At 39.5% G+C, this 26,600-nt stretch overlaps 1 protein-coding gene across 4 annotated transcripts; it reads left to right on the plus strand.

Moving 5' to 3' along the window:
- The first annotated feature begins 208 nt into the window (after positions 1-208).
- ECI2 (enoyl-CoA delta isomerase 2) lies at positions 209-26,188 on the plus strand. 4 transcript variants are annotated; one of them, XM_017746931.1, is made up of 11 exons: positions 10,020-10,081; positions 10,571-10,758; positions 14,614-14,752; positions 15,632-15,730; positions 17,457-17,648; positions 18,472-18,541; positions 19,905-20,007; positions 21,573-21,693; positions 23,738-23,827; positions 24,666-24,809; positions 25,639-26,188. In XM_017746931.1, exons 1-11 carry the CDS (start codon positions 10,064-10,066, stop codon positions 25,792-25,794), a joined length of 1,320 nt encoding a protein of 439 aa, XP_017602420.1. In that variant the 5' UTR covers positions 10,020-10,063; the 3' UTR covers positions 25,795-26,188. The 4 variants fall into 4 exon arrangements, with proteins under 4 accessions (XP_008641674.2, XP_017602420.1, XP_017602419.1 ...); XM_017746930.1 differs by having other exon boundaries at positions 10,022-10,081; positions 10,571-10,760; positions 14,590-14,752; XM_008643452.2 differs by lacking the exons at positions 10,020-10,081; positions 10,571-10,758 and adding an exon at positions 209-249 and having other exon boundaries at positions 14,590-14,752.
- The last annotated feature ends 412 nt before the right edge of the window (positions 26,189-26,600 follow it).

Consider the following 26,600-nt stretch of genomic DNA (forward strand, 5'->3'; position numbering starts at 1 on the left):
TGCAGAGCAGGTGCTGCCCTGCCCGCGCCGCTGGATGAGCCGGGCTGGCGTTCCCTGGATGGCCCCGGCGTTAGTGCGTCGGGCCGGGCGCCGCTCTCATCCTGACAAACGGGGGAAGTCTTTCTGCTAAAGCTGGGGACACCTCCGGCCGTACCAGCCACCTTTAGGTGTTTGAACACAGCGTGGGAGTGGGAAACCTGTGTTTGATGCCTTCCTGAGGCGAATGTTTAACCAGCAGAAAAATTGTTGGTGAGGTATCCAAAACCGTACTGAAATGTAGAGGAGAATGTGTTTTGGCCTTTTCTTGTTTTCTGTATTTTATTTTACTTTACCAGGCCCATCGGTCATATAATCATAGAATGGTTCGGGTTAGAAGGGACCTTCATCTAGTTCCGACCCTCCTGCCCGGGCAGGGATGCCTTCCACTAGACCGGGTTGCTCAGAGCCCCATCCAGCCTGGCCTTGACAAAATCAAGTTTAATTGTGGGTCCAGCTAATTAGGGCTTCTTGCTAAGACTGTTTTGGCTTTCCAAATAATCATGCAGTATCTTCTACGCCTTTATTTATTGTATACTGTCTCTAAGCTGTTTCCAAATAAAGTGTCACGTGCAGGAGTGTGCAGTGTAGGAGCTGTGCGCCTTCAGGGTTAGCTGGGCAGTGGAAAGCAGAAGGGATGGCTTGAGTTGCAATTACACTTGGAATTGCGTGATTAACATTTTAATTGAAATGGCTGAATTGGAAATTCCTCTATAAAATTGCTTGTATGTGAATAAGAATCACAAAGTATGCTAATTCATAGAATTTCCTCTTCCAGTCAAAAATAGCTTAATACTAAAGAAAAAGCAAGCATTTGGTGCGTTAAGTATACTTGGTAAACAAGTTCCTAAATGGGATAGTGAAGCAAGCATCATCATATCAATAGATTTAAAGATGTGTGATACTCTGATTGTTAAAAACATTCATATTTGACTGTTATAATGCATGCTTTCATATGTGAAATGCTTTTACTCAAGTATCCAAGTCAGTTAGACACGAGTGCATCTTGACCAGAAGACTGTAAGACATTTATGCATTAAATTGTAATATTTTTCACCCAAAGCTTTGTAAGAAATTATTTGAAGTTAAGTACATGAACATCATAAGATAGAGGGAGAAAAAAGAGAATTGTATGACTTCTGCCCTCAGTTCAAAAAAAGAACTCTCTAGGCAAGCTTTCTCAGCTAAATAATATTAATTTAATGTAGCTAAATTGTTACAGTGAGAGTGAGGGAAAGCAGTTCTAAATTGGGAGAACATGTAAAAGACTGGCCTGCTGATCATCATTAGGCTGGTGGAGTCACATCTATTTGAAATGGCAAGATTCTCTATGAGATAGCAGTTCATACATCAGTATTAATAATGGGTTCATGCTTTTAGTGTTTTAATCAGATATAATAAAGGAAAGTAGTGCAATTTTTCCAATACCAGAGCACCAGACAGATGAGCTTTGTTTTCTGTATTAGCAGTATGCAAGCAGAATTATATCAAAGACACTAGCAACATTGCTGTGCCAGTGAATTTAGGAAGCGTTTTTTGCAGTCTAAACTTGGAAAAAAGAGTCGTATCCTTGGAACAGGTTGTAGCATTTTACTTTTGCAGTTAGAACCCTAAGTTCTGTTATTCATTTGTTTTGGTTTGTTTGTTTTCCTAAGCAAGACATTCATAACCCTTTCAGAAATGGAATTGTGAGTTCCACAGGCTCTTCTTTTCCTGCCACGTTGCAATATATAATATTTCAAGTTTGAATTCATTTGAGGAGGGGGAAAGCTGACACAAGTGCACATTCAGAAGAGTCTTACTGGGGCTGTACGTACTTGACAGTCTTTGCCTTCAGATCTTTGAGGTTGGAGGCCCCGCAGCACCACTGCTGTGAAGCCATATCTGGTCAGGCAGACCACTGGGCACTGAATGCTTGCTGCTGGGAAACCTGCATCTGTGCTATCCTTGTTCTGAGGGGTTCCTTTGGTCTAGTTGTCGTGCGATCCCAGCACTGAATGCCTGTCTGTGGCTGGAGGACATCTCCCAGTTTTATGTAGTCTAGAAGGGATCTGACTTGTATGTGCCAAGACAGCTGTGCTGCACAATCCAAGGGAGTGGAGTTGGCAGCAGCTCAGAGACTTTCTCCAAGAGAGCTCTCCTGGTCAAACTGAGACAGTAACATTGTCGCACGCAAACTTCCAAGTGTAGTCCTTGGTTCAGCTATTTCAGCAGCTTTAAAGGAGGTCAGATCTTGTCAAAGACCAATTTTCCATGAGCTACTCTTTTATTTCTCAGAAAAGCCTGTTTCATAGGAGCACTATTAAATGCTGGTCTTTAAGTAAAGTGAATTGAAAACCAGTAAATTTTGTCTTACGCTGTTGGCTTCTTCTTGCTTTTGTAGCCGTGTTGGTCTTCCCCTGTTCCTGATTCCTGCTTACAGTAAATCTCTCCTTACTACAGTATCTAGTTTTCAGCTTGGGAGGCAGCAGTCTTAAGAATTCAAGTTCACTTCCATCTGTCTCTTGAGCAGCATTCCAAATCTCTTCTTGGCATCCCCTCATCATCTCATGACAAAACATCTGGATGTTTACAGCCCACCCACATAGCAGGAGCTCATCAGGTGTTATAAAGTTCCAGGACGATACACAACAGTCCTTATTCAACCCTCTTGTACTTCTGCCTGGGAGTTAAATGATCCTGCTCCCTGAATTGCTTACCCTTTGTTTGGTAGTGCAGTTGCATTTGTTGGTCATTATATCAGGGGCCCTTTGATACATTTATGGCAAAGCAGGACATTATAACCCTTCCATCTCCTCCTTTACCTCTGTCTAACTGCAGCCCTGTGGACACGTAGAGAAGAGCTATGGGTCTTTTCTGCCTTGCCTCCCACTAAGCCAGTCAGATGTAAAGTCCTGGGTCTTTAGGGCCCAGAAGCTTTGTCTTTGCCCTGAAACTGTGCTTTTATGAGGAAGCTGCTCCACTGAGGGTGGAGGAAGAACTGATCTCTTGCAGCTGAGAGATTATTTCTTGTTTCATCAAATGCCTGTGCTCAGGGCCTCATTCAGTGAGAAGCAGTTCAGTATTCCAGGTCATTCCCTGAAAAGGCTTCTTGGTTGCTGTTTATGGTGTATTACCTGCATCATAGGTTTTTGTTTACTTCTTTTTAATATGTGAGGAGAGATAATATTGGGGGGAACTGTGGATGCCAGCACACCCAGAGGACATGTAAGCCTTGCCTTGTGGAAAACATCTTTGAGTCTGCTGTCATCCTGGAGGTGACGAGTAAGTCTGGTGGTATCCCCTTTTCTGTTCTGTTTCTTTTTTCCAGGTTTGGCCATGAGGACCTGTTTGGCCTCAGAGAGAGTCTGCCTTGTATCCCTGTGGTGGGAAATGTCTAGTCCTTTCTGTCGATCTTACTCAGATAGTTGTGGTTGGGTATGGACGTACAGATTTTAGTAGCTTTGTTCGGATGTTCTCATGCTGGCTGAGCAAAGAGGACACTATTGCCTCTTCACCTACTTTCCTCCTACCAGGGCCTGTTTCTGTATTGCAGCAGCTGCTTTCCTTTTCTTTCCGGCTGTCTGCTGTCATCCCTAATCCAATTCCCTTTTACAAGGAGGAAGACTGGGTTTTTGTAGTGTTGTTTTCAAGTAATAGATCAGACTATATTCTTAAAAACTCTGTTTGCAAACACTCCTGAGTCTCCTGGGGGTCTGTACCAAAACCTCTGGTGCTGGCAGTAGAAGTTGCTTTTATGCCTGAAGCTTTTCCCCAGATGTAGGTGAGTTGGGTCTTGTTTCCCTCCTGATCTCAGTGTGGCATAGGCAGCAGATGTCCTGCAGCCTCCCAAACATCTGCCTGCCAACTTCCCCACCCACTAGCGGTTGAGTGGGAATGCATCCTGGCTCACTGACATGGGAAAAGTGTCCACATACAAAGGCTGTGTCTTATCCACAGTACAAAACACATACCCTGATCCTACACCAGAAAAGCCCTGTGGAGTATTTTTTTACTCCCTGTTGCTGTCTTACACAGACTCCTGTGTTTTGGTTTCTGAGTCTCTAACGCTTGTGCCTCTTGGTGCTATATTTCAGGCTGTACCAATGCACCTTGCTCGACTCTTTGCTATTCCTATCAACCAACATCTTTTTCTATGACAGATTTCCGTTTATCAGCTCTCCTTAGCTTATGCTGGATTCTGTAGTGCTCAGGTACTCTGCTGTGCTCCTCCTGCTCGAGATAACCATGCTTATCTTTAGTAGGTCAGATCTGTAGTTCTAGTTGATGTTGTGAGTTATGTGGGTCACAGACCCTTGCCTGCGCACCAGAAAAGCAAGCAGAGCACATACCTGCCTTGATTTTAAACTTACTTTTTCCCCAAGCTTAGTCTTTTCTGTCTTGGTGCAAGTCAATAGTAAGTTTAGAGAGCTCATCATACTTTACTTACCTTTTAAGTAGTAATATTTCTTTTGTTTTATGTATTGAAGAAACCACCTTCTTTCCTTTCTTGAAACCTTGTGCCATTTGACTTTTGCAGTAAGCTTTTGTAGAATACTAGTAAAATCAGCTTCTTCTAGCATTTGTAAGGTAACTTTCAAGTATTTCAGAAAGGGTCTTTATACCACCAATGGATCTTGAATTTCTCTTTAAGGCCTAGGATTCTGAAACACAGCCATTGGAATAAACTAATCCACTGTGGGCTTAACTAGTCAAAGGAAAATGAACAAATAACTCTCTTAATGGGAGGCTTTCTCTGCAAATACTCATGTTAATTGCAGGGTTTTTTTGTTTGCACATGCTGGTTTACCAATACAATTTAAAAGATAAAAGGTAGTGGTGAGTTGATTGGATAGTTTTCCAGAGAAGTGTCTTGGTAAACTTACGTGCTTATTTAAGGACACTCTTAAACTGTTTTGAGTGGAAATACACACAGTGCTTAAAATCAACAAAATGTAATCCAGAGCAGCAAGCTGTATGTAATTGAGCTGGATTTCACAGTTCATAGCCAAGGTGTCTGGACGTCTTGAGGATGGATTTTCTTGGATCACAGCTTTCTGAGCAATCCCAGTTCTCTAGGACTCTCTTCAATGTGAGATGCTCCATCTTCCTTGTTCTTTTCTGGTCTCTTCCCAGTATGACCATGTCTCTTGTGCTGTGGAACTCACGACTGGATGCAGTAATCAGTAATCCAGGTGTGGTCTCACCGGTGTTGAATAGAAGAGGTTCCATTCTTAATTGGGAATAAAAATGATTTATTGAGGTTTAGAAATATTGTGCTGTATGGATTCTTTGCTGTTTCTTTGGCCCTCCAAAAGAGTGGCTACTGTTTTTCTGGTAAGGTGTTGTGATAATATTTATTCTGGTATAAGGTCTGGTGTTAGAAGTATATAGCTTATAGAATGGTCAGTAATTCTTTAATAATTTGATCCTTAGAAGCTAACCATTACTTTCAAATATGCTGTCATTTCATACCATGATACTCATGCTTGTAAAATGCTGACTGCTTCAAATGTGTCAGTATAGTCAGCCTGTTTCTGAAACAAAAGAATCTTTGTTTGGTTTTGTGTTGTTTTACTTAATTGCCAGTAAGATGCCAGATAAAGCACACTTTTATTCAGAGGAAGAACTTCCAAGTTATATGGGTTGTCCGCCTCTTTCCCAGACCAACAGTTCTTCATGATCTCTACAATGATAGAAGCCACTTTGGCTCCACCCTTGTTGCATCCCCGCTTATAACTGGCACAATTCAACATGATCCTCTGACCTCTGTCTTGGGAGCTGCTGCTTTAGGTGCAGCCTTCCAAATGCTATAATTTAAGCTTTTTACAATGTCTTGGTAAGACATGACACGAAGTCCCCTTTAATGTGTATAATTCCTTTTCAGTTCATTGGATTTTTGTTGAGTAAATTGCTCCAGGTCTTTAAAGACAACCTGTTGGTCTGTTTGACTGTGGATGCTGGAAACACTGACAAAACCAAGAGCAGTGTGCTACTTTGTGTTTAGAACTAAAGTGTTTAATTCTAAGCTGTCTGAAAGAGCTCTGGATTTGTACAGGATAAGCCATTGGCAAATACTACTTCGTTACTGTTTTGTTCAGTATTCTTTGTGTCCACCCCCATTGTATCTAGGTGTCATGGATTCAGGAGAGAAAGTAAGCCTCAGAGAAAAATTTTCTTTCCTTTCACTGATTCAGCTGCACTATGAGGAGTGTCAGTGTGTGTTCTGATGTGGGTAGGAGCTCCAGCAGCTGGTTGTATCCGCATCAAGAAACCTACCTACGTTGGCTGTTAACATTAAACTAGTTACATGTTTTCTTGCTCTTCATACAACCAAGAAGATTTGTCCCTGCAAGCCAAATCAAAATGGCTTTTTCCTTTTTCCATTAGCAACAAAATTATTTTGAGTATTTGTTCATAACATTTTGTTAAGTAACCTTGGATAAGGATGTGTAAGGAACCTATTTGAGTTTGCTGCTCTCCAAATGCTGCAATAAACTCTCAGTGGTTCTCAGCAAATGTCACATGTATGAGTATTGCAGCTGTATATTTTTTATGCTAATGTTCTTATTTTTAACTTTCAAATGTGTTTCACAGGATATCTATCTGTAAATCTTCCTGCTCGTAGAGGTGTCTTATATGGGCTGAGAATATACAGGAGGTTCTCTCATGCTTTAGTCATTCACCATGTCCAGGCAACCTAAAGAAAAGGTTTAGGACTCTGTTAGTTACTCTGCTGGAAAGAGAATTCTTGTGGAGATTTCAGGAGATGATCCTAGTTTCCCTTCCAGCAGCTGTGATGAGAGAATGAGTAAAATAAAACTCTGCCTGTACAGAGCACAAAGATCAGAGCATTTCATATCTCAGTGAATGGTAATCTAGAGCCTTCATTCTTAGCTATTCTTTAATATTGAAAAAGAATCTATCAAGCGCAGCTGAGCCACTTGCACTAAACAACAGTGATTCAGCACTTCAATTTGCCAACAGACACATAATTATCCTCCCGTTTTTATATGTCAAAACAGTGTAGGAGTGTAAAATAGTAAAAGCTGATAAGGATTTATACACAAAACTTGTGTTTAGAGCAACTCTTGAAACATCCTAATGTAAGGGAGAAAAGAATTTGACTCTCATTTCTTTGTTTATTAAAGTAGCAGCAAGCAAATTGTTTATAGAGTATTTGCACTGATGTTTTCTACTAGTTAGGAACACTGGAAATATGAGAACACTAGAAACATTCCTATTGCCTGATAGCAATAAATTTTAGTTTACTCCACGCTGCAGTATAGTGGGGTACAGCCAGGGACTATGCTGGTGGAACAGGAAGGGATGGATAGTTGTTTCCTTACGGCTTGGGGATTTTTTTAGGAAGGCTGGAGTTCTGTCTACTGAGTCATCATCTCCTTCATGGTATCGCCATGGTTAATAAAACTTGGTATTTTTCATCCCCAAATGAACAAATGCATTGATTTCTAGAGAATAACTTCGATGCTGATAAGACCCCATGGATGGAATAGGGACTGTGAGCCCACATGCAGGAACTCTGAGCAAATGGAACAGCATTGTAACCAGCCACTATTAAATTAATCAATGCTTTTAACAAATTTGTTCTAACATGCTCTGGTCAGATCTGTTGTTATCTCAACCCTTTGTGCCCCACCTTGGGCATCAAAAAGGCCTGTTGTGGCTTAACCTCAGCTGAAGCACCATGAAGCCACTCGCTCACCACCTCTCTTCTCCTAGTGGTTACTCCACGTTTCCCAGTATAAGAGAAGAAACTTGAAAGGACAGACCTAGAAATAAAAACCTGAAGTAATTTGCCTTTATTAGTGTAAAAATTGTCAAGCTGAGGTTTCTTTTAGTATTATAGTGTCACTGCCTACTGCACAACTCCTATTTGTGAGAAAATCTGTCTATACAACTTAGAGGAAGAGTGCTTTGCAGCCAGAAGTCTAACAGCAGCAACAGGCGTCATTGATTTGAGAGGCACACATAAAAAAATAATTTAGTAGCAAGAAAAGAAAAAAAAACTCAACTGAAAAAAGTGTATGGTGAGAAGTAGTGTGTATATTTAAATGATCTGAATTTCTTCGGGAGCAGCCTGTAATAAGATGGCATAAAGAAAGAAACTGCTACAGCCAGAAGAAACTACCCAGAATTTATCTGTAAATTTACCATCTACGCTCTCCATAGCGCTCCTTTTTTTTCCAACAGCAAAGGAGCATGAGTGTTCCAAACATGCCACAGGATGCTCAGTTTGCTTTAGCATTTTCAGGTGCCTCTTCTTTTTCCCAGCTCAGACCTAGGTAGCTTGTATGGGGAGAATAACTGGAGAGATACAGCAGAAATGAGCCCTCTCCACTTTAATCTGTATGGGAAAAGCTCTTATATTGCTGTGTGAGTGCTTGGGCTATGTAAAAAAATGTATGAGTCCTTAAAGTTACATTATTATCTGTTTGGATTCAGTAGAATGTGACCAATGGCATGATGAATGATAACTTGGGGAATCTGCAGATTAAAATTTTCTAATCATTTTTGTGTTAACAGCATAGACAATAGCTTCCTCTTGTCAGCAAAATGAAGTACAACTTTTACATTTACTGCATGAAGAAAATACTGCAAGTGAATATGGAAAATGATAAATATTATTTTCCTGGTTACCAAGGAAGCGTGGTACTGCTAATGCTTTGCTCATTGTAATTATTTGTCAAACTTTCTTTTTATTTTCATCTTGTTAGAGATTCTGATATGAAGGCTTGGGAGGAGGGGAATGAGAGAAGTTGGTGTATCAGGTTAAATTTCTTTTTTCAGATGGTCCACTCGTTTTCTCATGGTTACAGTTTAAATACAGGTTTCTATTCCCCTCACACACCTCATTTCCTAGCAGTTGCTGCAATTTCCAGTGGGGACAAGCTTTCCCACCAGCTCTGCTCCTGTGCCCCTTGATGTATCTGAACTAATAATCCAAAGTTGCTATTCCTTCTCCAAATCCCTTTTCCCTTCCGGGGAGAAAAATCAGGATAATTTAAAGAGAGGATCAAAATGAGAGAAGTGCTACTGAAAGAGGGGGACTGAAGCCTGAAACTGGTTGGAGTGGTACTGTCCAGGCACCAGCAGGGAAGGACCGCCCCAGCCACCTTGGCAGAGAGCATGCGTGGTTCCTCGCTGTGGATGGATATATCCCCACAGCAGGAGGACAGGGAGCAAGGAGGTCTCTTTGAGCTACTCTCCTGTGTGACTTCAGAGCACCCCTAAGAGCAGTTGCTGGTGCTCTTGGGATAGGTTTTAGGCTCCTGAGCCTTGTAGAACAATTGAAGGTCTGGCTGACACCTGCAAATCAGTTGTGGGCTGGGCTGGGAAATGTTCTCTCTCTTCTTTGCAGGGACTCTGGAGAGGCATGCAGTCAGAAGCTTGTGTTAGGTTATAACCAAACACTTAGCATCTTGAGGTTTGTGGGAATTGATTGCTTTGTGTCATAGCTAAAAAAAACCAACCAACAAAAACCAACCCATACAACTCTTCAAACAATAGCAGCAGCAAACCAGTATTTCATTTTATTTTCTCTTAAGATGGAAAGGACATGAGCAGAAATAGCAGCACTTTATGATGCTGTAATACCCTTTGTGTGTGGGAAATGGCATGGGGTGGTTACCATGCCCTTCACTGTTCTGCATGAGGAACATGTGGAAAGAGCAATGGAAAAAATGACAGCACCTTGAGATAGTGATCATGGCAAAGAAGGGATGTTGCACACATTATCTGAAGTGTTAAACATAATGGACAAAAGATGTTGCAGGATTCATCCAAGTGACAGTTTAATGTGCTTCTTGCTTCTGTCTAACAACACTTCCTGTTCTTTTTCATGCTTGTCTCCCTAAAGCTGCTTAAAATAATGTGAAATGACCATTTTCCATTTCAGGAGTTTTAAACCCATGTGTATCTAGCACCAGCCACTGCTTTTAATCCTAATGGGATTTATAACTGCTTTTCTATGTGCTTTATTTCCCCAGGATCTACTAACGTTTAAAAGAAAACTTTTACTAAGTAAATGGAAGATGGATTTCAGGTATATCCATCCCTTTCTTTTGCTGAATGTACCTGATGTTTCCTGTGCAAAGAGATCTTTTGACTTCTGTTTAATCCTAATGAGGAAACTGCAATGTTGCTTTAAAAGTTAGAAAGTGAGCAGTCAGTATTTTACAAAATGTTGGCATTTTTAACTCTTTTAAAGTCCTTATGCAAGTGATAGAGCTACACGGAAGTGAGAGGCTTGCCTTTAACAGGCTTTGAAGTCTTTTTGTGAATCATATAAACAGTGAGAAATTACTTTCAGTGTAATTGAAATCTTAAATTTAAGATTTGAATTTTTATTGGGATGAGAGACATTTAAGTGAACAGGTAGAATGAATAGGATGAATGGCGAGCCTCCAAGATATCCTGAATGACTGAATAGCAACAAAGAGATGTCTGAAACAAGGGAATAAACATGAAATGATTGTCAGCCTGGATGTTTCAGGTTCAGGCAGTGATGCCCAGGATTTATTTCTTTTTTCAGAGTGTACACCTTGCGAAATCCCCAGTTGCTGGTCTTGCAGGAATATGCAGGCATTTGTCATGGACTCTGACTGCTCTGCCAAGTTGTGACTCCTCTGTGACTCTGTCTCTCTGGTGGGGGCTGGCTTTTACCCAGCTGGGGGAGGTTACCGAGCCCTCTCTGCTCTTCTGTGGCTGCCACTACAGCGAAGGGAATTTGTAGCAGTGGGGCAGTGGCAGCTAATTGTCCACAGGGTGCAGGGCCATAAACAGGAAGCTTTGTGAAGGAAATCATTTTGCTTTGTTGCTGTGAGTAGATGAGAAAGGGAAATACAGGGGGGTTTTTGATTGCCTTTCCTAGGTTTCTTTTCCTGCCTGAATTAAAAGCTTGTATGTCAGGTTCCAGGCTCTCTGCCTGCCTTGCGTGGTTTCCACAAAATGTGGCCACTAAAGTGGGGTGTGGATTTGCTCAGTGAGTGACTAAGAAGGACTCAGTATCACAGCAAGAGAGCAGCAGATGGAGGGAGCAAGTTGTCCCAAAATGTACTGCAGCAGCCCCTCCTGCTTCTCTGTCCTTGTGCTGCAGCAGCCTCTCCAGCTCCTCTGCCCTTGGGACTGTGGCACAGCACCACTGTGCAGTGCCAGAGGTGGCAGCGCTTCTGTGTGTGCTGAGAGGTGTCGAGTCATCTCCTCACTCTGTGTGATTTACTTGGGATCGAGGCGCTCTCTTACTGCTGTTTGTTGTGCCTCTGAAGAATGAAGTCCTGTCCAAGATGAATTAATTGTGAAAGAACTTAATTTTTCCTTTGTGTTTTCATCCTTTGTTGTTATTTTAATAGAGAAATCATAGTAATCAGCTTAGCCTTAGCATGTCGAGAATTGATGAGCATCTCTGATGTGTAGGAAATGTCTGTTGAGATCAGAAGGCAGAGGGAATGGAGTGAATCATCAAGTCCTGCAGAGAATTGAGCTATAAGCAGCAAGGAAGAATGAAAGATAAAAGGCCTTTTCTTATAAACAGACTTTAATAGGTTGCACAATCTCCTATTACAAATCAGTAGGTAAGGAGGAAAAGAAGAAAGATTAAGTATTTGAAGTGGATAGTTTTACCCAAACATTTTTTAACTTACAAGCAAAAGTGAATATAACCAAACAGCAAAGTTCTTCTGAGCCTGTACTGACTGAAAGATCATTCCACTTTTCCCCAGCCAGATTTTTTTATTCACCTAATTGTTTTCTCATTCTCTTCTAACTTGTCTACTTTGCATCCATAATAAGGAAGAGAACCATGACCTGCTAAATGAAAAAAAAAAACCCAAAAAAATCCCAAAAAAAACCCCAAAAAACCAAGCCAACCTTAACAGCAAATATTGTGTACATACCTTCAGACTGGCTTCTATGGCATTCTCCTCTCCCCAGCTGCCCATCCTCAACTTTCATTAATTTATGATCATTATCAAATTGTATATAAAAGAGATTCTTAAAGCCTTTTTATGATATTGACCACAGCCAGGCTGGAGTGAAATCCAGATTGTCAAACATGGTGTAAACCCAAATCTCCATTTTTAAACATGGGGTCTACCTCAGTCACTGCCTAGACTGACAAGAAAATTCGTAGCAGATACACAGATCATCTTGGGGACAGTAGCATTCCAGTAATTCCAAAGGTGGCTAGCAAAGTTGGAGGGAAAAAAAAGCCAAACCAAAACAAACAATTATTCTTCCTGAGCTCTCATTTCTTCTTCCTGTAAATGTGATTTCAAAAACATGTTTGGAAATAGGATCTGAAAGGGTCATGTTCTGGGACTCTGGAGCAGACTAATGAAAGGGATGCAGTATTAAAAAAACTTGTATCTGTGTCCATTTAGGTGCACTTTTTCCTGTTGAAAGTCTTTTTTTGATGCTGGAAACGAAGTCCACAAGTTGGCTAAATAATCCCCAGCTGTTTAAGGGATGAACTCATTAAACTCTTGACAGAGGCTTCTGAACACACCAGCTTGAATATTGGTTACAGTGAGAGTTGTTAACCCCATGTTTGTCTGGATGCGCTGCTATCTTAATAATAAGTTTACAATGCATCAACTCAGTTAAAAGGACTTTCTGTTCCTGCAACCTTTTCTGCTAGCCTATTCCATTTTGTATTGTTCAGATAGGTTTCTTGCTACTGGCATAAGATTTTGAAGCAAATTTTGAAGCAAATTTTGAAATTCTTTCACTTCAAAGGAAATTCTGTGTATAAAAAAAAAAAATTCTTTCCATGTCTGTCATTCAAACTTGGTATCTCCAAAATGTCAGAACTTAGATTTTATTAATGAAGAAAGGCTGTAATAGGACATAAAACCAATAGATCTTACAAACATTTGTACGAGACACCTAAACCATCTAGCTGCATAAAATGAAAGAGGAATAAAATTAATGGGGGGCAGTTCACATTCTTCACACTTTCTGCCTGCAGCTTTAAGGCTTGCAGCAGAAATTGAATTCTCTTTAAGAAATAAGAGCAATGAGTGTATTTTTGAGGTAGGCTGTAGAACATCTTTAAAATTCTCATTAAGCTGTATAAAAAGGCAGAATTTCCATGGTTTTTAAATGATTGTCCTGTAACTGAAATATTAACATTAAGTTGATTAAGCATTCTGTCAGTCTCCATTTGAGATATTCATTAATTTTTCAAATGAGACTGATTATGAAATCTATTATGTATGATGTTCTAACAAGACAGGTGTGTCTGTAAGTTAGAGTAAAAGAAAGTTAGGCTATTTTTCTTTTTAATAGAATAGAGAAGGAAGGTTCAGACATAAACTGCAAACACTTTAAAATAGTAAAAATGCTTAATGTATATTGCCATTTAACAAAAAAAAACCCTGTGACAACATGCTTTTACCCTCTTGAAATAAGTCAAAATTATTGGACTTCTTGGCTTTTGATACCAAACTTTACTGAAATAAAACTGTTTTTACAAAGCATTGTAGAGTTGGGTTAGGTTTGGTATTTTTGCGGGAGGTTTTGGTGGAATTGCCTTTTTGTGGTGGGAAGTTGTTCTCCCAGAATATTTTGACTGCCTTTTTTTTTTTCTTAAGTGCCTACAAGCTAGCTTACAGACAGTCTTTTTTCAAAGAACATTTTGAAATTAGTCTTCACTTGTGCTGCCCTGATTGGAGAACCAGGCTTTCAAATTGAGATGTTTCTAGCTAGAAGCACACACACTTGAAAAGATCACAAAGCAGACAGGCTGCATCCTCACCTCAGTTCGTGGGCATATAAAGCTGCTAATCATAGAATCATTTAGGTTGGAAAGGGCCTTTGAGATCATCAAGTCCAGCCATTAAACCAGTACTGCTAAATCTGCCACTAAACTGCGTCCCCAGAGGCCACATAGACACATCTTTTAAATACCTCCAGGCACAGTGGCTCACTCCACTGCTTCCTTGGGCAGCCTCTTCCAGTGCCTGGCCACCTGTCTGGATATTAGGAAGATGTTCTTTGCCAATCTAAACTTCCGCTGGTGCAACTTGAAGCTGTTCCCTCTCATCCTCACAGTTGTTATCTGTGAGAAGAGACCACCTCCCACTTGGCTACACCCTCCTTTCAGGCAGTTTTAGAGAGTGGTAAGGTCCCTCCCGAGCCACTTTTTCTCCAGGCTAAACACCCCCAGCTCCCTCAGCTGGTCCTCTCAGGACTTGTGCTCCAGACCCTTCACCAGCTTTGTTCCCTTGTGTGGACACATTCCAGCACCAAAATGTCTGTCTTGTAGTGAGGGGCCCAGAACTGAATGCATTATTCAAGGCGCTGAGTACAAGGGGGTGAGATTTAAATAATTAATAAAATTTAATAATGTCCAAAGGTTAATTATATCATAGCAAAAGCGAACTTCTAAAGCAACTTTCTTGTGACTTTTAATATCATTCTTGTTGTTTTGATTAGTGTTGTATGTAATATTTCACATTTACTTTAAATGTCTTAAAAAGCAGCATATTTGTTTCTCCTCTAGCCTTTCACAAAAGTCAAATAATGGGATTTTTTTTCCCCATTTACTCCCAGGCCAGCACAAGCTGTTTGCACTCCAGCGATTCATCTGCACATGACTGCAGCCACCATGCAGGTCAGCCAGAAGGACTTCCAAAAGGCTCAAGAACAGCTGAAGCTTTTGAAAAAGGATCCTGGGAATGAAACCAAGTTGAAACTCTATGCTCTGTTTAAACAGGTAGGCTTGACTTACTTTGTTTAGTAAGGAGCATTTATAACCTGAGGGGATGGACCTGTAAAATTTATTTAAAATACAGGCTGTTCAAATGTATTGTGCATTAACAGGCCCTTGATTTTACATGCTCAAATTCTGTTCTTGAAATTTTAGCCCCTTAAAATGCCTAAATTCTGAGGGAAGCCAAACCTGTTTTTTTATGCTTTGAGTAGGAACCTTTATTCAAAGAAACAGAGCAAAATTACATCCATTGTGGGATGCCTTCCATATCATAATATTGATTCAGCTTTGGAAAATGGCTTATGCCTAGGAAAAAAAAAAAGTAGGCTGCATGCTTCCTCTTAAATTTCTTGTATCTACAGTTATCTGGGCCTATAATATAATGGTGTTGACATTTGACAGTTGATTTCTGTGGTATTTTCCTCTCTTTTTTTTTAGTATGGTCATTGTAAGTTTTGTTTGGGGTTTTTTGTTTTTCTATTTTGAATTCAAGGAACTGTTCCTCCACAGTTTGAGTGAAGGTTATTCTTTACACAGTATGAAAGGGGACCTTTCTAGAAATAGCTTTATGTCCATAGCAGGGCTTGTATTGGTATTTGGGGAAGTGTTGGTGGATCAGGAGTGACTGCAGGGTCAGTACAGGCTGTGGCTTGTTATGTTGAGGAAGGCAATCAGTAACTCATTTCAAAAAACCTTTAAGACAGCTGATGGTTCCAGGTAGCTTTACTAATTAATAATAGTGAGCTCATAAATGTACTTTTTCTTTCTTTCCTGCTTCCCACTTGAAATATTTCTTTCCAATAGTTTATTTTTCTTCAGGAAAACTGATCATAGAATACTTTAATCAAAGGTTTAAATAAGTTTGTTTCACTCTCTTTTCAGGCTACTGAAGGTCCCTGCAATGCTCCAAAACCAGGTATGCTGGACTTTGTCAAGAAAGCCAAGTGGGATGCGTGGAACTCTCTTGGCAATTTGTCTCAGGTGACAAAACCCATAATTTCCCTTAGATACTGTGTAGATTACTCTACCTTGAAGTGTCTGGTCTTTAAGTGAGTGGCTGATGACAAGAACATGCTAGTTGAGCAACTCTGCTTCAGCCATCAAAATGTTTCCCTCTGTATTCCTCAATCACTTTACTGCTTCAGTGTTTGGAGATTTTTTTTTTTTGTGTGTGTGTGTAAGCCTAGTTCTACGTTATTGCTGCTAGCTTGTATTTGTGCAAGAGATCTTATGTGGTGATTTTCAGTAAATGTAGTGTTCTTTTGTATTATGGTCTATTCTGCTCTTGTCTTTAAGAAAGATGGATTGAGCTTCTCAGTTCTTACAACAAAACCCAAATCTCTGAATTCAGCATATTCATAACTTTGTCATTTTAAAATGTCAGTCTCTTACACTGTTGACTAAAAGGCTAGGAAAAACTGGTGTATTGAGAGCCTCTTCATTCTTTCTTTCTCAATACATCTTGACATTTTTAGCATCTTTAATAACCTTTAGAGAAGTCAAGTGAAGCAAGCCGGAAGAATAAAGATGCAGAGATACATAAGCATTCCTTTTTCATGCAGGCTTTAGTAAGTCTGACTGCATATAGGTACCATGGTTTCCTCAGTCGCTATTAAATGAAGGAAACAAACTTTTCAAATCAGCTGTGCTGCATTAGGGCTGCTGCTCAGTAGTAGTTGCTGAGCTCAGTCAAAAAGATTCTTTAATATAGAGGGGGTTTTTTGTATTTTTCCTTTTTTTATTTTTTTAAACAAAACATTGTTGCATGATTTCATGAATACAACATACTGTTCTGCTTTAGGTTTTTTGGGGTGCATTTTGATTTTTTTTTTTTAGCTTGAGGTTTTGGATTTATTTTTGAGATGGCCCTGCTGCTTTTAGGAGTAGTCAAGAAATACTTAAGGAGAAGAATTGGCTCCTCAAGTTAGAGTGGAGAGTGGATAGACAATTTCATGTGCTACTCATTATGGATTATAGAATTGTTCAAAGTATATTATCCTTTCAAGCCAATAGGTTGTAACAACCAAGTACTTAAAATTCTTTTAAATCACTGCTTACTTTAGAAATAGGGAGACAGGATTCTTTAGGCTTCTGAGTGTCATGTTAGTGCTAAATGAAAACTTGTTAGTGCAAGTGAAAACTTGTTGTCTTCAAGCAGTTTTAAAATGCTGTAAGATCCATTTCAGTGCTCTTATTTTTGGCAACACTATTCTAAAATAAAAACTTCGGTTAGAGAAATGTCCAACTGGAAAGCAGAAACAAAGGATCCACAGAAATGTGTAAATGCTGGCAATATGACAGAGGTCTCTCTGGTAAGCTTAGGCATGGATGGGGGCACTCTTCCAGCAAAATAAATGTCATTATCCAAGCATCTATGCACTTCTCTTTTGTGAATCTATTGCTGCTGCTTTTAAGGTGACTTGAAGCATGTTCTGCAGTGTTCAAATAATATGTGTTCCCGTCCTCACCCCCTTAATTGGAATATATTATAATAGAGATTTTTGTTTTCTTTTCTCCTGAAGCAGTCACCTTCCCCTCCCCCTGCATCCAGGTACCCATTTTATTAATACTGTAACTGATTTAAATTTTAGCTTTTCATAATCTTGTGTGTGTTATTTTCATCTTACCTTTTTTTTTTTAGTATTTTTTCCTTTTTTTTCCCTTTCTTTTTCTTCCCTATTTTTTAATTTCTTTTATTTTCTTGCAGGATAATGCCAGACAGAAATATGCTGAACTTGTCTCAAGTCTGGTCTCTGCAGAATCTGCTAGCCAGCAGAAAGAGGCTTCTCCAGAAGAGGGCAGACATGATGGCTACGAAACATTAATAGTTACTACCAAAAATAATATCACGAAGATAATGTTTAACCGACCTGATAGGAAAAATGCCATCAACCATCAGGTAAAGAAATGAACTTGGGAGGATTAATGATTTATTTCTTTCTGGATAAGCTACTTAAATCTTTAGAGTCCTTACTACAGGTTTAGCAGAAGTGACTGAAGCATGGTGGTCTGAAGTTTATGAGGGATTAGTATTGTGACTTCAACAACAACCTAAGGAATAAACATCTAGTACAAAATGAAATCATTCAGCTAAAATTTTACAAATTAGGCTTTTTTGTGTCTCTTGATTTCTTTCAAACAATATAGGATTATGGTCTGCACTAAATTAAAACGGCAAACTGCAGGAGGACTGGCCTGTGGTTTGCATGCAAGATTTGACTGCAGCCTTGAGTATAATAAAGCATTTGTGCAGCCTTTGGCTCAGCACTGCTGCATGCGTGTGTAGGTGATCCTCTGTTTCCTGTAGTTACCTTCATGAGTAAGTCCCTCCTGTTGGAAGCATCATGATCATCCTGGTTCACAACTGCAGAGATACCAGAGCAGGGTCTTCACACCACTGCTGCTGATTCTTTCATGTGTTATTTTGTCCACTTAAACTGCTGTATTGAAATTAGCTGTTTCAAGTCAGTGTTTGTTTCTGCAAAGGACCTTATTTTGTCCTTTACGTTTGCACTGGAAGTTTTGAGTATTGCAAGTGTGTGTCTTTATGGTCAGAAGTACTTCACGTGTAATACCAAACTTCTTGCGCATGACAAATTTTTCAGTGCTTAAAAGGATCATAGCTAATCTGTCTCTTGAGTTCCTTGTTGTCAGTGTCAATCTCGTTTTTATGTTCTTTTGCAGCATCACATTTGTACTTTGTTGATTTTCCTTTTATGCAGATGTACAGAGAAATTATCAAAGCACTTGAAGAAGCTGGAAAAAATGATTCTACCATAGCAGTTATTACTGGTATGTTTTATATTATACCAAAGTACAGTACTGACATGAAATTCCTACCTGTGCTTAGACTAAGATAAAATTAAGAGAGGAAATTCTTTCCTATATTATAGACCGAAGATTTTCCAGGGTGTTTTGGCAGATTTTCTTCGAGCTGGTGTTTCAAATTCTTAAGTAAGCTTGCTGTTACATCAAAACATCTTTCTCAGCTGAGAAGATGGACATGGAATACTCCTAAGGGCTTTATTACTTTTGAATAGCTGCCTGTCTGGTCCATCCTCATTGCAGAGAAGTGTCTTTTTAGGAATTTAGCCAAAACTTGAGTTTTGGCTGGCAACTAAGTAGTGTGAATTCAAGGTGAATTTGGGCTTAAACCTGTTTACTCTGAGGTAATTGCATGCAAATTCTTCTCCACTGTCTGCTTTACTGACACCTGGTTCCCATTCCCAGGATGCGGAATTTCCTTTCAGTAGCAATGACTGGGCGCCACAGCTGTTACAAGATAAGAAGGGTGATTCACACAACTGGAGCTGGAAAGTCTAACACATGTATAGCTATGAGTCCACAGCAAACACCTCTGCACAAACCTTTCTGTTCCTTTGCACACAGTGAATAAGAGCACTGCAGTGTAAAGTAGGTCTCATCCTGTGAATGTCCTCATGGAACATAGGGCGATTCAGGCAATTAAGTCATGCAGTCTAGCTTTTAAATGCTGCTTGCTTTTTTGGTGGTGCCTCAAACTGGCTTATACATTGAATACCAGCTTATCTGTTTCTTACTGAAGAACCATCTTCCAGTACAGTCATGGCAATGCAGTGCTGTCAGTCTTATCCTTAGACTGCTGTGCCTTTTTCTAAATAGATCATTAAAAATGTGAAACTACCACATATTAAATAGGTTATTCTATCTACTTTTGATTTCTTCATCAGTTTGAAGGTGGATGAAGAGAGATGCATCAACTTACATTTCCATTGTCCTGTTTAAAAAAAAAAGTTTCTCACATCTAATTATTTGAATGCTTGTGAATTGACAGAAAAAAAATACCTGGGGAAGTATGCAGGGAAAGAAATAAAATATTTTTTCCATCTGACACTGTTACAGAAAAAAAAGAAAATTAATTTTCCCCATCAAATATTTCACAGTTAATGTTCTTTGGCTTTTTACTGATCGTTCTTTTCAACAAATTGACAGTCAGAAACTTACTTTTAAACCATAGATGTCCTTTAAGATGTTGTGTATACTTCGAGAAAATCCCTCTAATGACTTAACAATGTTAGACACTGGGGATAAAATTCTTTTGTAAATGTAATAAATGAAAGCTTCTCTTTCCTACTCAGAAACCACTGGTGCATTTACTCCTATGTGTTCTCTGCAGGAAATGGAGACTACTATAGTAGTGGAAATGATCTGAATAATTTCACTAATGTCCAGCCTGGTGAAATGGAGAAGATGGCAAAAGATGGAGCAGTATTACTCAAGTAGAACATCTTGGTTTCATATATGCATAAGTTACTGTAATGGGTAAAATATAATTTGCAGGCATGGTTAGAAAACAGCAGGGACCCAGTTATGCTACGATTCATCTGTTTAGGTGACTGTGTCTAAGGGCGCACCCTGTGCATAAACACAAAGATGGTGTGGGAGGAAGTGGTATTAATTGTATGAAATAAATAGATTAATATTAGAAGTCTTTTTAAATACAGTGATGCTGAAGACTTGATTTCATTGTTTAGTTCCCAAAGTACATGCAGATATAATGAAAAATTGTTTTAACTGTACATGAAAAAATTGTGGGGTTTTTGATATCCAGCAGTGTCTACACTAGCAGGAAGTGCCAAAATACCTTTGCTGTCAGACTTCTTTGAATAGAGACAGGTGTAATGAACTTGTTCAAAATTGCCCAGTAATTCTGAGATATTGGTTTAAATTTGAATTTACCGGTTAAATGAATTTCTTTTCTAAGGCCAAGAAGATCAGGGATATCATCTGACACAAGGGGCTCTTTCTTTTTTTTCCCTGCTTAAGCAGATTTTGTCTTCTTTTTTACTTCTGTATGTGATAATTGCATCTGAGAGATGCCTGCAAGTTGGATTGTTTCCTCAGGCACTTGCAATTGGTGGAAAAGCTAAAATACACAGAAAAGCAGTGGTTTTGATTTATGTTTTAAAGATGAACTGCAAGTACTCAGTTTTGTAGCTTTTACTTAGGTGAGCTGTCTCTGTGGGTCACAGGTGCCCCTCGAAGTGATCATGATGCAGTGTGAGCCTGTTGTGAAGATGTTACTCAGTGGCACCTGGCAAGTGTTCCAGCCTGCAGTGTTTTGTAGGGTGTTCAGCACAATGCAGTCTCGTGTGCTTTGTGGTATTTAACCTTGCTCTTGTGAGAAGCCTGTGTTTGCTGGGCTGTTACTTTTACACAGGCACAGTGTTCCACTACAACCAATGCACAGAGATGCCAGAGGAATGGAGTTCTTACAACACTGTTCACTTTTGGAAAATGCTTGATTTTGAGAATTCATTTCGCACCTCTTGGATGGAGAAGCAGCTGTCAGATGAAGCAAAATGCTGTTTCTTGAGCCTGTGCAGAAGAGCACTAGGGAGTTCTGTGCTGTGGTAACATCCCAGTGTTGCTGCCTGTTGGGGCTTCACTGCAGAACAGAGTCTGTGAAGGGAATGGCCATCCCATGGGTGGAGTTGGGATGGATGTACAGGCAGAGGACTCTTGTCAGTGACCTGTATTCAGCAACTGTAGCTGAAGAGGAAAACACTTCCATAACTTGATCGCAGGAACTAGAAAAGCTCTGCTGACATGTACATGTTTGATTCTTAGTTGCTAAGGAAATGCAGCTGTTTCAAATAGCTCTTATTTTGTTAGAATTCATTTCTGAGAGGCTGAAAAACCAAAGACTATGTAGTTTCTATCTAGCTCTTGGGTTTTGTTATGCAGTGTCTAATCACGTGTTTTGAAATTTGTATCTATTGGATGAAAAACACTTGAGATGTGTCTCTTACATCTTACACCTTCTGTTTTCTTTTCCCTCTAGAGAGTTTGTGGGTCATTTTATTGATTTTCCTAAACCACTGATTGCAGTGGTAAATGGCCCAGCTATTGGAATCTGTGTAACAGTCCTTGGGTTGTGTGACCTTGTCTATGCTTCTGACAGGGTAAGTACATGGCCTATCCCAAGACAGTCTTTAAGCCTCTGTCTGTATTAAATATTTGATTTGGGGTAATCTGAAAGAAAAGAACACTTCAGAAAAGTCTTAAAGGTTTTGTATATCACATCAAGGAACACCTGTCTGTATTAATTACCAGCACAGGGGTACATCAGGGGTACATCAGTGGTTAACATGCATGGAATTCCCTGTGCTGTAGTTATGCTTATCAAGTTACTAACTCCAGCTTACAGACTCTTTTTTAAGAGCCCCTCTTCAAAGCTGATGTGAAATGATGTTTGTAAGGCCCGTTTGAGGTGTGAAAGGTGAGAAAAAGTTTGTTCTGGAATGGAAGTTCTGTAACTGGCTGAAGTAATTCATTACAGATCACTTGTGACCATGTCACTCCTGTCATGTGCTTGTCTAATGTGCATGATTTATTCAGTCAATTATGGTCCATAGATATCTTTTTTTGCTACAGGGTGAACCTGTTGTTTCTAGTTCTTCAGTTTAAAGAGCAGTCTATATTCATCCTCCCTTAGAATAACCTTAGCCATCAGTGTACTTAGCCTATTAGATATATCTCAGGTTTACCTTCTCTATTCAATCTTTTCCTTTTTTTGAGCTAAACAGCTGACATTTGTTCAGCTTTTCCTCATGTGGCCTGTAGACACATTCCTCTGGACTCCTTCCATTTGCTCTGTGTCTCTTTAAGCGTAGTGGCACAAGCTGGACACATCAGCTCATGTCTTATTAACGTGAAATGGAACAGAAGAACTTCTCCACGTTCTGCAGGCTGTATTTCTGATTTGATATCCCACTGTGTTGGGTGTCAAAAATCAATATGTTGATTTACATACTTGTGGGCTGATCTAACACCTGGATCCCTTGCTATAAAGTTGCCAGTAAAACAGTTTTCCCTGTCGTGTGTCATATGCTGCATACCAAGTTGTTCCTGACAAACTTTAACTTGTCCATATTCAATAGTATCTTCTTACTTATACCTCTCAATTTTATTAAGACTATTTGGAAGTCTAATCACTTCCACTCAGCGCATCATCTCCTTACAGCCATGAGTTAGTATAGATTTAGTTGAAGTTTAATCCAAATAAGCATGAAATGTTTTGTCCTGTTAATATTATCCTTCTTTCTTGAATGGCTTGAAATTCATACTTGAACTTCCTTTACTGCCTGATAAATGCATCGTATCTTTGCCTTGCGTTTCTATTGTTTTTTAAATCCCTGCAGGTTTATATTAGTGTCATACTTACAGTCTGACATAGTTTTCACTTTCTGTATGTCTGTGTTTAAAGTCCATGACAAGCTCATTATTTAGAGTCTATTGGTACCTTCCTACCTGCGCTGGGACAGCTTTTGCTTGTACCCTAGGTAACAGTTCTTGGAGGATTTCTATAGGATCTAAGCTAGCCTTTTACTTAGATTATCCTTCATGACAATTTTCCTATTATCTTCAAGTTTATGGAAGCCTTCTCAAAGTTGATCGTTCTCTGTTCTAAAAGATGGTTCACTGTTCAGTTCTAACTTGCAATTATGGTATTATTTTGTATGACCCCTTGCTGCATTTCTGGCACAGGCTCTTTTTAGATTTGCTTAAAATTTGGGGAAAGAAGATTCAGTGACTTGAATTTTTCAGGAGAAGAATAAACTTGGTGTGCCTTCAGGAAGGCAAAAATTCTGTTTGCCTCCTAAGTTACTTGGAACACGTATTTAATAACTTTTAAGGCAGATGTACATGAACATCCTTTCTGTAAAGACTTTGCACATTAGTTTCTCTAAGTGCTGTATTCAAATAATGTAACTCATCAATAGGGTTGTTGGATAAGGGAATGGAATTATACAAGCCAGCTCTGGGGTGCATTGAAAGGATGAAGCAATGATTCCAGATGGCGTTTGAAGCCTATTATGGTAACAGTTCAGATGTGTTTGGTGAACTCTGTCTCAGTAGAAGATTTAAAATGAAAATTAAGTGCTAGTACTTTAATTCCATGCTGTGATGTAAGGTTTCCTTTATTTTGTTCCTTTTTTTTTCCAGGCTACATTTCGCAGCCCATTTAGTCAACTTGGGCAGTCCCCAGAAGGATGTTCCTCTTACCTGTTTCCAAAAATCATGGGTTTAGCCAAGGTAAGAATGACTACACTGCTTGTGGGATCATCTGACCTTCGTGTGTTGGTATCCTCTGACCATGAGAGCAAGTGTAGTCTGTCCATCTTTTATTTTCTCTGTCTGCTCTAGAAATGAGGAAACTACATAATAGTAACTTAAAAAAAAAATCAAAAGTAGAAAGAAAAATGAAGAAGCAGAATCCAAATTTTCTCAGAACAGCATAAATCCTTTCTTCTTCTTTTGATATCCCACAGAAAAAGTCTTGGCAGTTTAAAAGACTTCTCTGATGTTTCATGCATTAATGTAATGTATTTTTTTGAGCAGGGTTTAAATCTGTAAAGAGCAGATCAAGTGCTTCATAGATATCCCAGTATCAAAAGTATTCTATTCAGTGAGATACAGCCTGCCAGTACATGTTCTAGAAATCTTGGAGTCACTGCAAAAGTGAACAAACATATTTATGATGAGGTAATTTCAGATTGCAACCTTGGAGCTCTGCTCGAAAAGACATGTACAGTCCATGTACAGCAGTGAACAGTAGGAACTGTAGGCCAGTCCCTAGTGGTGAAGCCCAGGCATTGACACTGGGCGTGATGCTTAACTGCTTCATTATGGCCTGAATGATGGGACTGAGTACCCTGCTCGAGCAGGGGCTTTGAAGTAGACAGTATCTGGCAGTTCCTTAATAATAACAATAATAATCATCGTCATAATAATCTAGTCTCTGTTCTTTTCAGAGGGCAGATATTAACAAGCAAGAGACTAAAATGAATGTGATGTGGAAGCATGCAGCTTCCCTGTCAGATTGCTCAAGTCTTGTGTCTTATTGAATCACACTTTCTTTTTTGTTACATAGGCAAGTGAGATGTTGCTTTTCAATAAAAAGCTGACTGCAGCAGAAGCCTGTGCCCAGGGACTTGTGACTGAGGTCTTCCCTGACAGCAGTTTCCAGAAGGAAGTTTGGGCAAGATTAGAAGCTTATGCAAGCCTCCCCAAAAATGTCAGTATTTTTCATTTTTCTCCACCTTGTAAGCCTGTAGCATTCCCAGTTCTTCTGCCAAACCTCTCCTGTCACTTCATTTCACTTCATCCTTAATTGAAATAATGAGGATCATTATATTTTCCCTCAAGCACAGATCTCTCCCTTTGCTGCTGGGAAACAGATCCCTCTCTTCTGCTCTGTGTGCATCTAAGATAGTGCACTGTCCAGAGAAATGCAGTGGCTGAAAAGCCTTACAAATTACCTGACTGCTCCACCTGTGCAGTGTCTCTCTGAGTGCCTTGAGTGGCTTTTCTTAGGTTTTTATTTTGGCAGTAGTTTATATTTAAGAACCTTACCACTGGTTCTGCAATCTTAATTGTACTGTGTGCACTCTGGGTGCTCAAGATGATGCTGGGTGGCTTTACTTTTTGCTGAATTCAGTGATCCTGCTCCCTGGTTTAAGGTTGGCAAGACTACTGAAGTCACAGTGGTCTTGTGTTACCTTGAACAGGAGGAGACAGCTGTGCCAGCTGCTGATAATGCGGGTTGCATTTGACACTGCAGACAGTTGAATGGGTTTTGTTTCTTTTGACCATCTACTCTGATAATGAGCACTTAGTGGACTGCTGGTTTGCTTCCCATGAGCCTTCTACACCTTATTAGCAGTCTGGGGAATTAAATGCAGTAAATACTTCCAGCAAGAATGTTGACTAAAAGCTGAGAGATGTGATGTTATTGCAGTTGGGTTAGGATGTGATGTTATTTGCAGTGAGGGTTTTGTATTATTTCCTGAAGCATTCAAGTATAGAAAACTCACCCTCCTAATGTTCCTCTCTTTATTCTCCAGTCCTTGGCAGTGTCAAAGCAGCTGTTACGAAGTATGGAAAAGGAGAAGCTCCATGCAGTCAACAGTAGAGAGTGTGAAGTGCTGACGGAGAGGTGGTTGTCTGATGAATGTGTAAATGCTATTGTCAGCTTCTTCCAGAGGAAATCAAAACTCTAATCTTCACCAGTAGAATAATTCACCAGCTGGCAGTAGCCTAATCTGCCGTCATCGTTAATGAACTTTCTCTTCAAATAATAATTCTTATATCTTTTCATGTGGTATATCTCTGTTCTGAGTACTGGGTTAAACCTGGTTCACAAAATTAATACACTCTTATGTGCCTTGGATCCATTATGGATATTTAGGTTGGGGAGAAAAGGTTTGTTATTCTGTAGGCACCAGTGATGTTTCTGAATAATACTAAAGCAGATTGTCTTTCAAAAGAATCGAGATTCTATAGCACCCTATTTTGATAGCTCTTCAATAAGTATCTTATGAGTGATTCTTTTTATTTGTCTGTGGGGAAGGAAATGCTGTATTAATGAAACAATAAATCAAAATATTTAATTACTGTTGTGGTGATTCTTATTCTTCCTGTGAAACATCCTCAATGAGAGGGCAAGTAGTTCATGGGAGCCCTATTAATATAACAGTCCTACAAAAAAGCATTCTATTGACTTCACATTCAACTCAAAAGATGTTTGTTTTGAGCTTTGTGGATCTAATCTCCAATGCATTTTTCCATTAATTGCTTCATATGACCCCTTTTCTATGGAAAAGTGTGATGTGTTTGCTTTCCTAAAGCAAAAATGCAGCCCTTGATAACCTGTTGATGGATGAAATAGCAGAAACAGGGATTCCTTGATCAGTAGATGCCAGCATACCTCTTCCAGCAATGGGAGATAAACCACTGCTCTCTGTGAGTAATGAGAATAAATCAACGTTACCTCTAGGGAATGGAACTCCTGAGTGGTTTTGGTTAA

Source organism: Corvus brachyrhynchos, unplaced genomic scaffold, assembly GCF_000691975.1.
Source record: "Corvus brachyrhynchos isolate BGI_N302 unplaced genomic scaffold, ASM69197v1 scaffold100, whole genome shotgun sequence".
Taxonomy (NCBI): Eukaryota; Metazoa; Chordata; class Aves; order Passeriformes; family Corvidae; genus Corvus; species Corvus brachyrhynchos.

Excerpts from the sequence above, each read along its gene's own strand:
- ECI2 (XM_017746931.1), top strand. Across the intron at positions 15,731-17,456 it reads CTCTTGGCAATTTGTCTCAG|GATAATGCCAGACAGAAATA; the intron begins GTGACAAAACCC and ends ATTTTCTTGCAG. Across the intron at positions 18,542-19,904 it reads TACCATAGCAGTTATTACTG|GAAATGGAGACTACTATAGT; the intron begins GTATGTTTTATA and ends TGTTCTCTGCAG.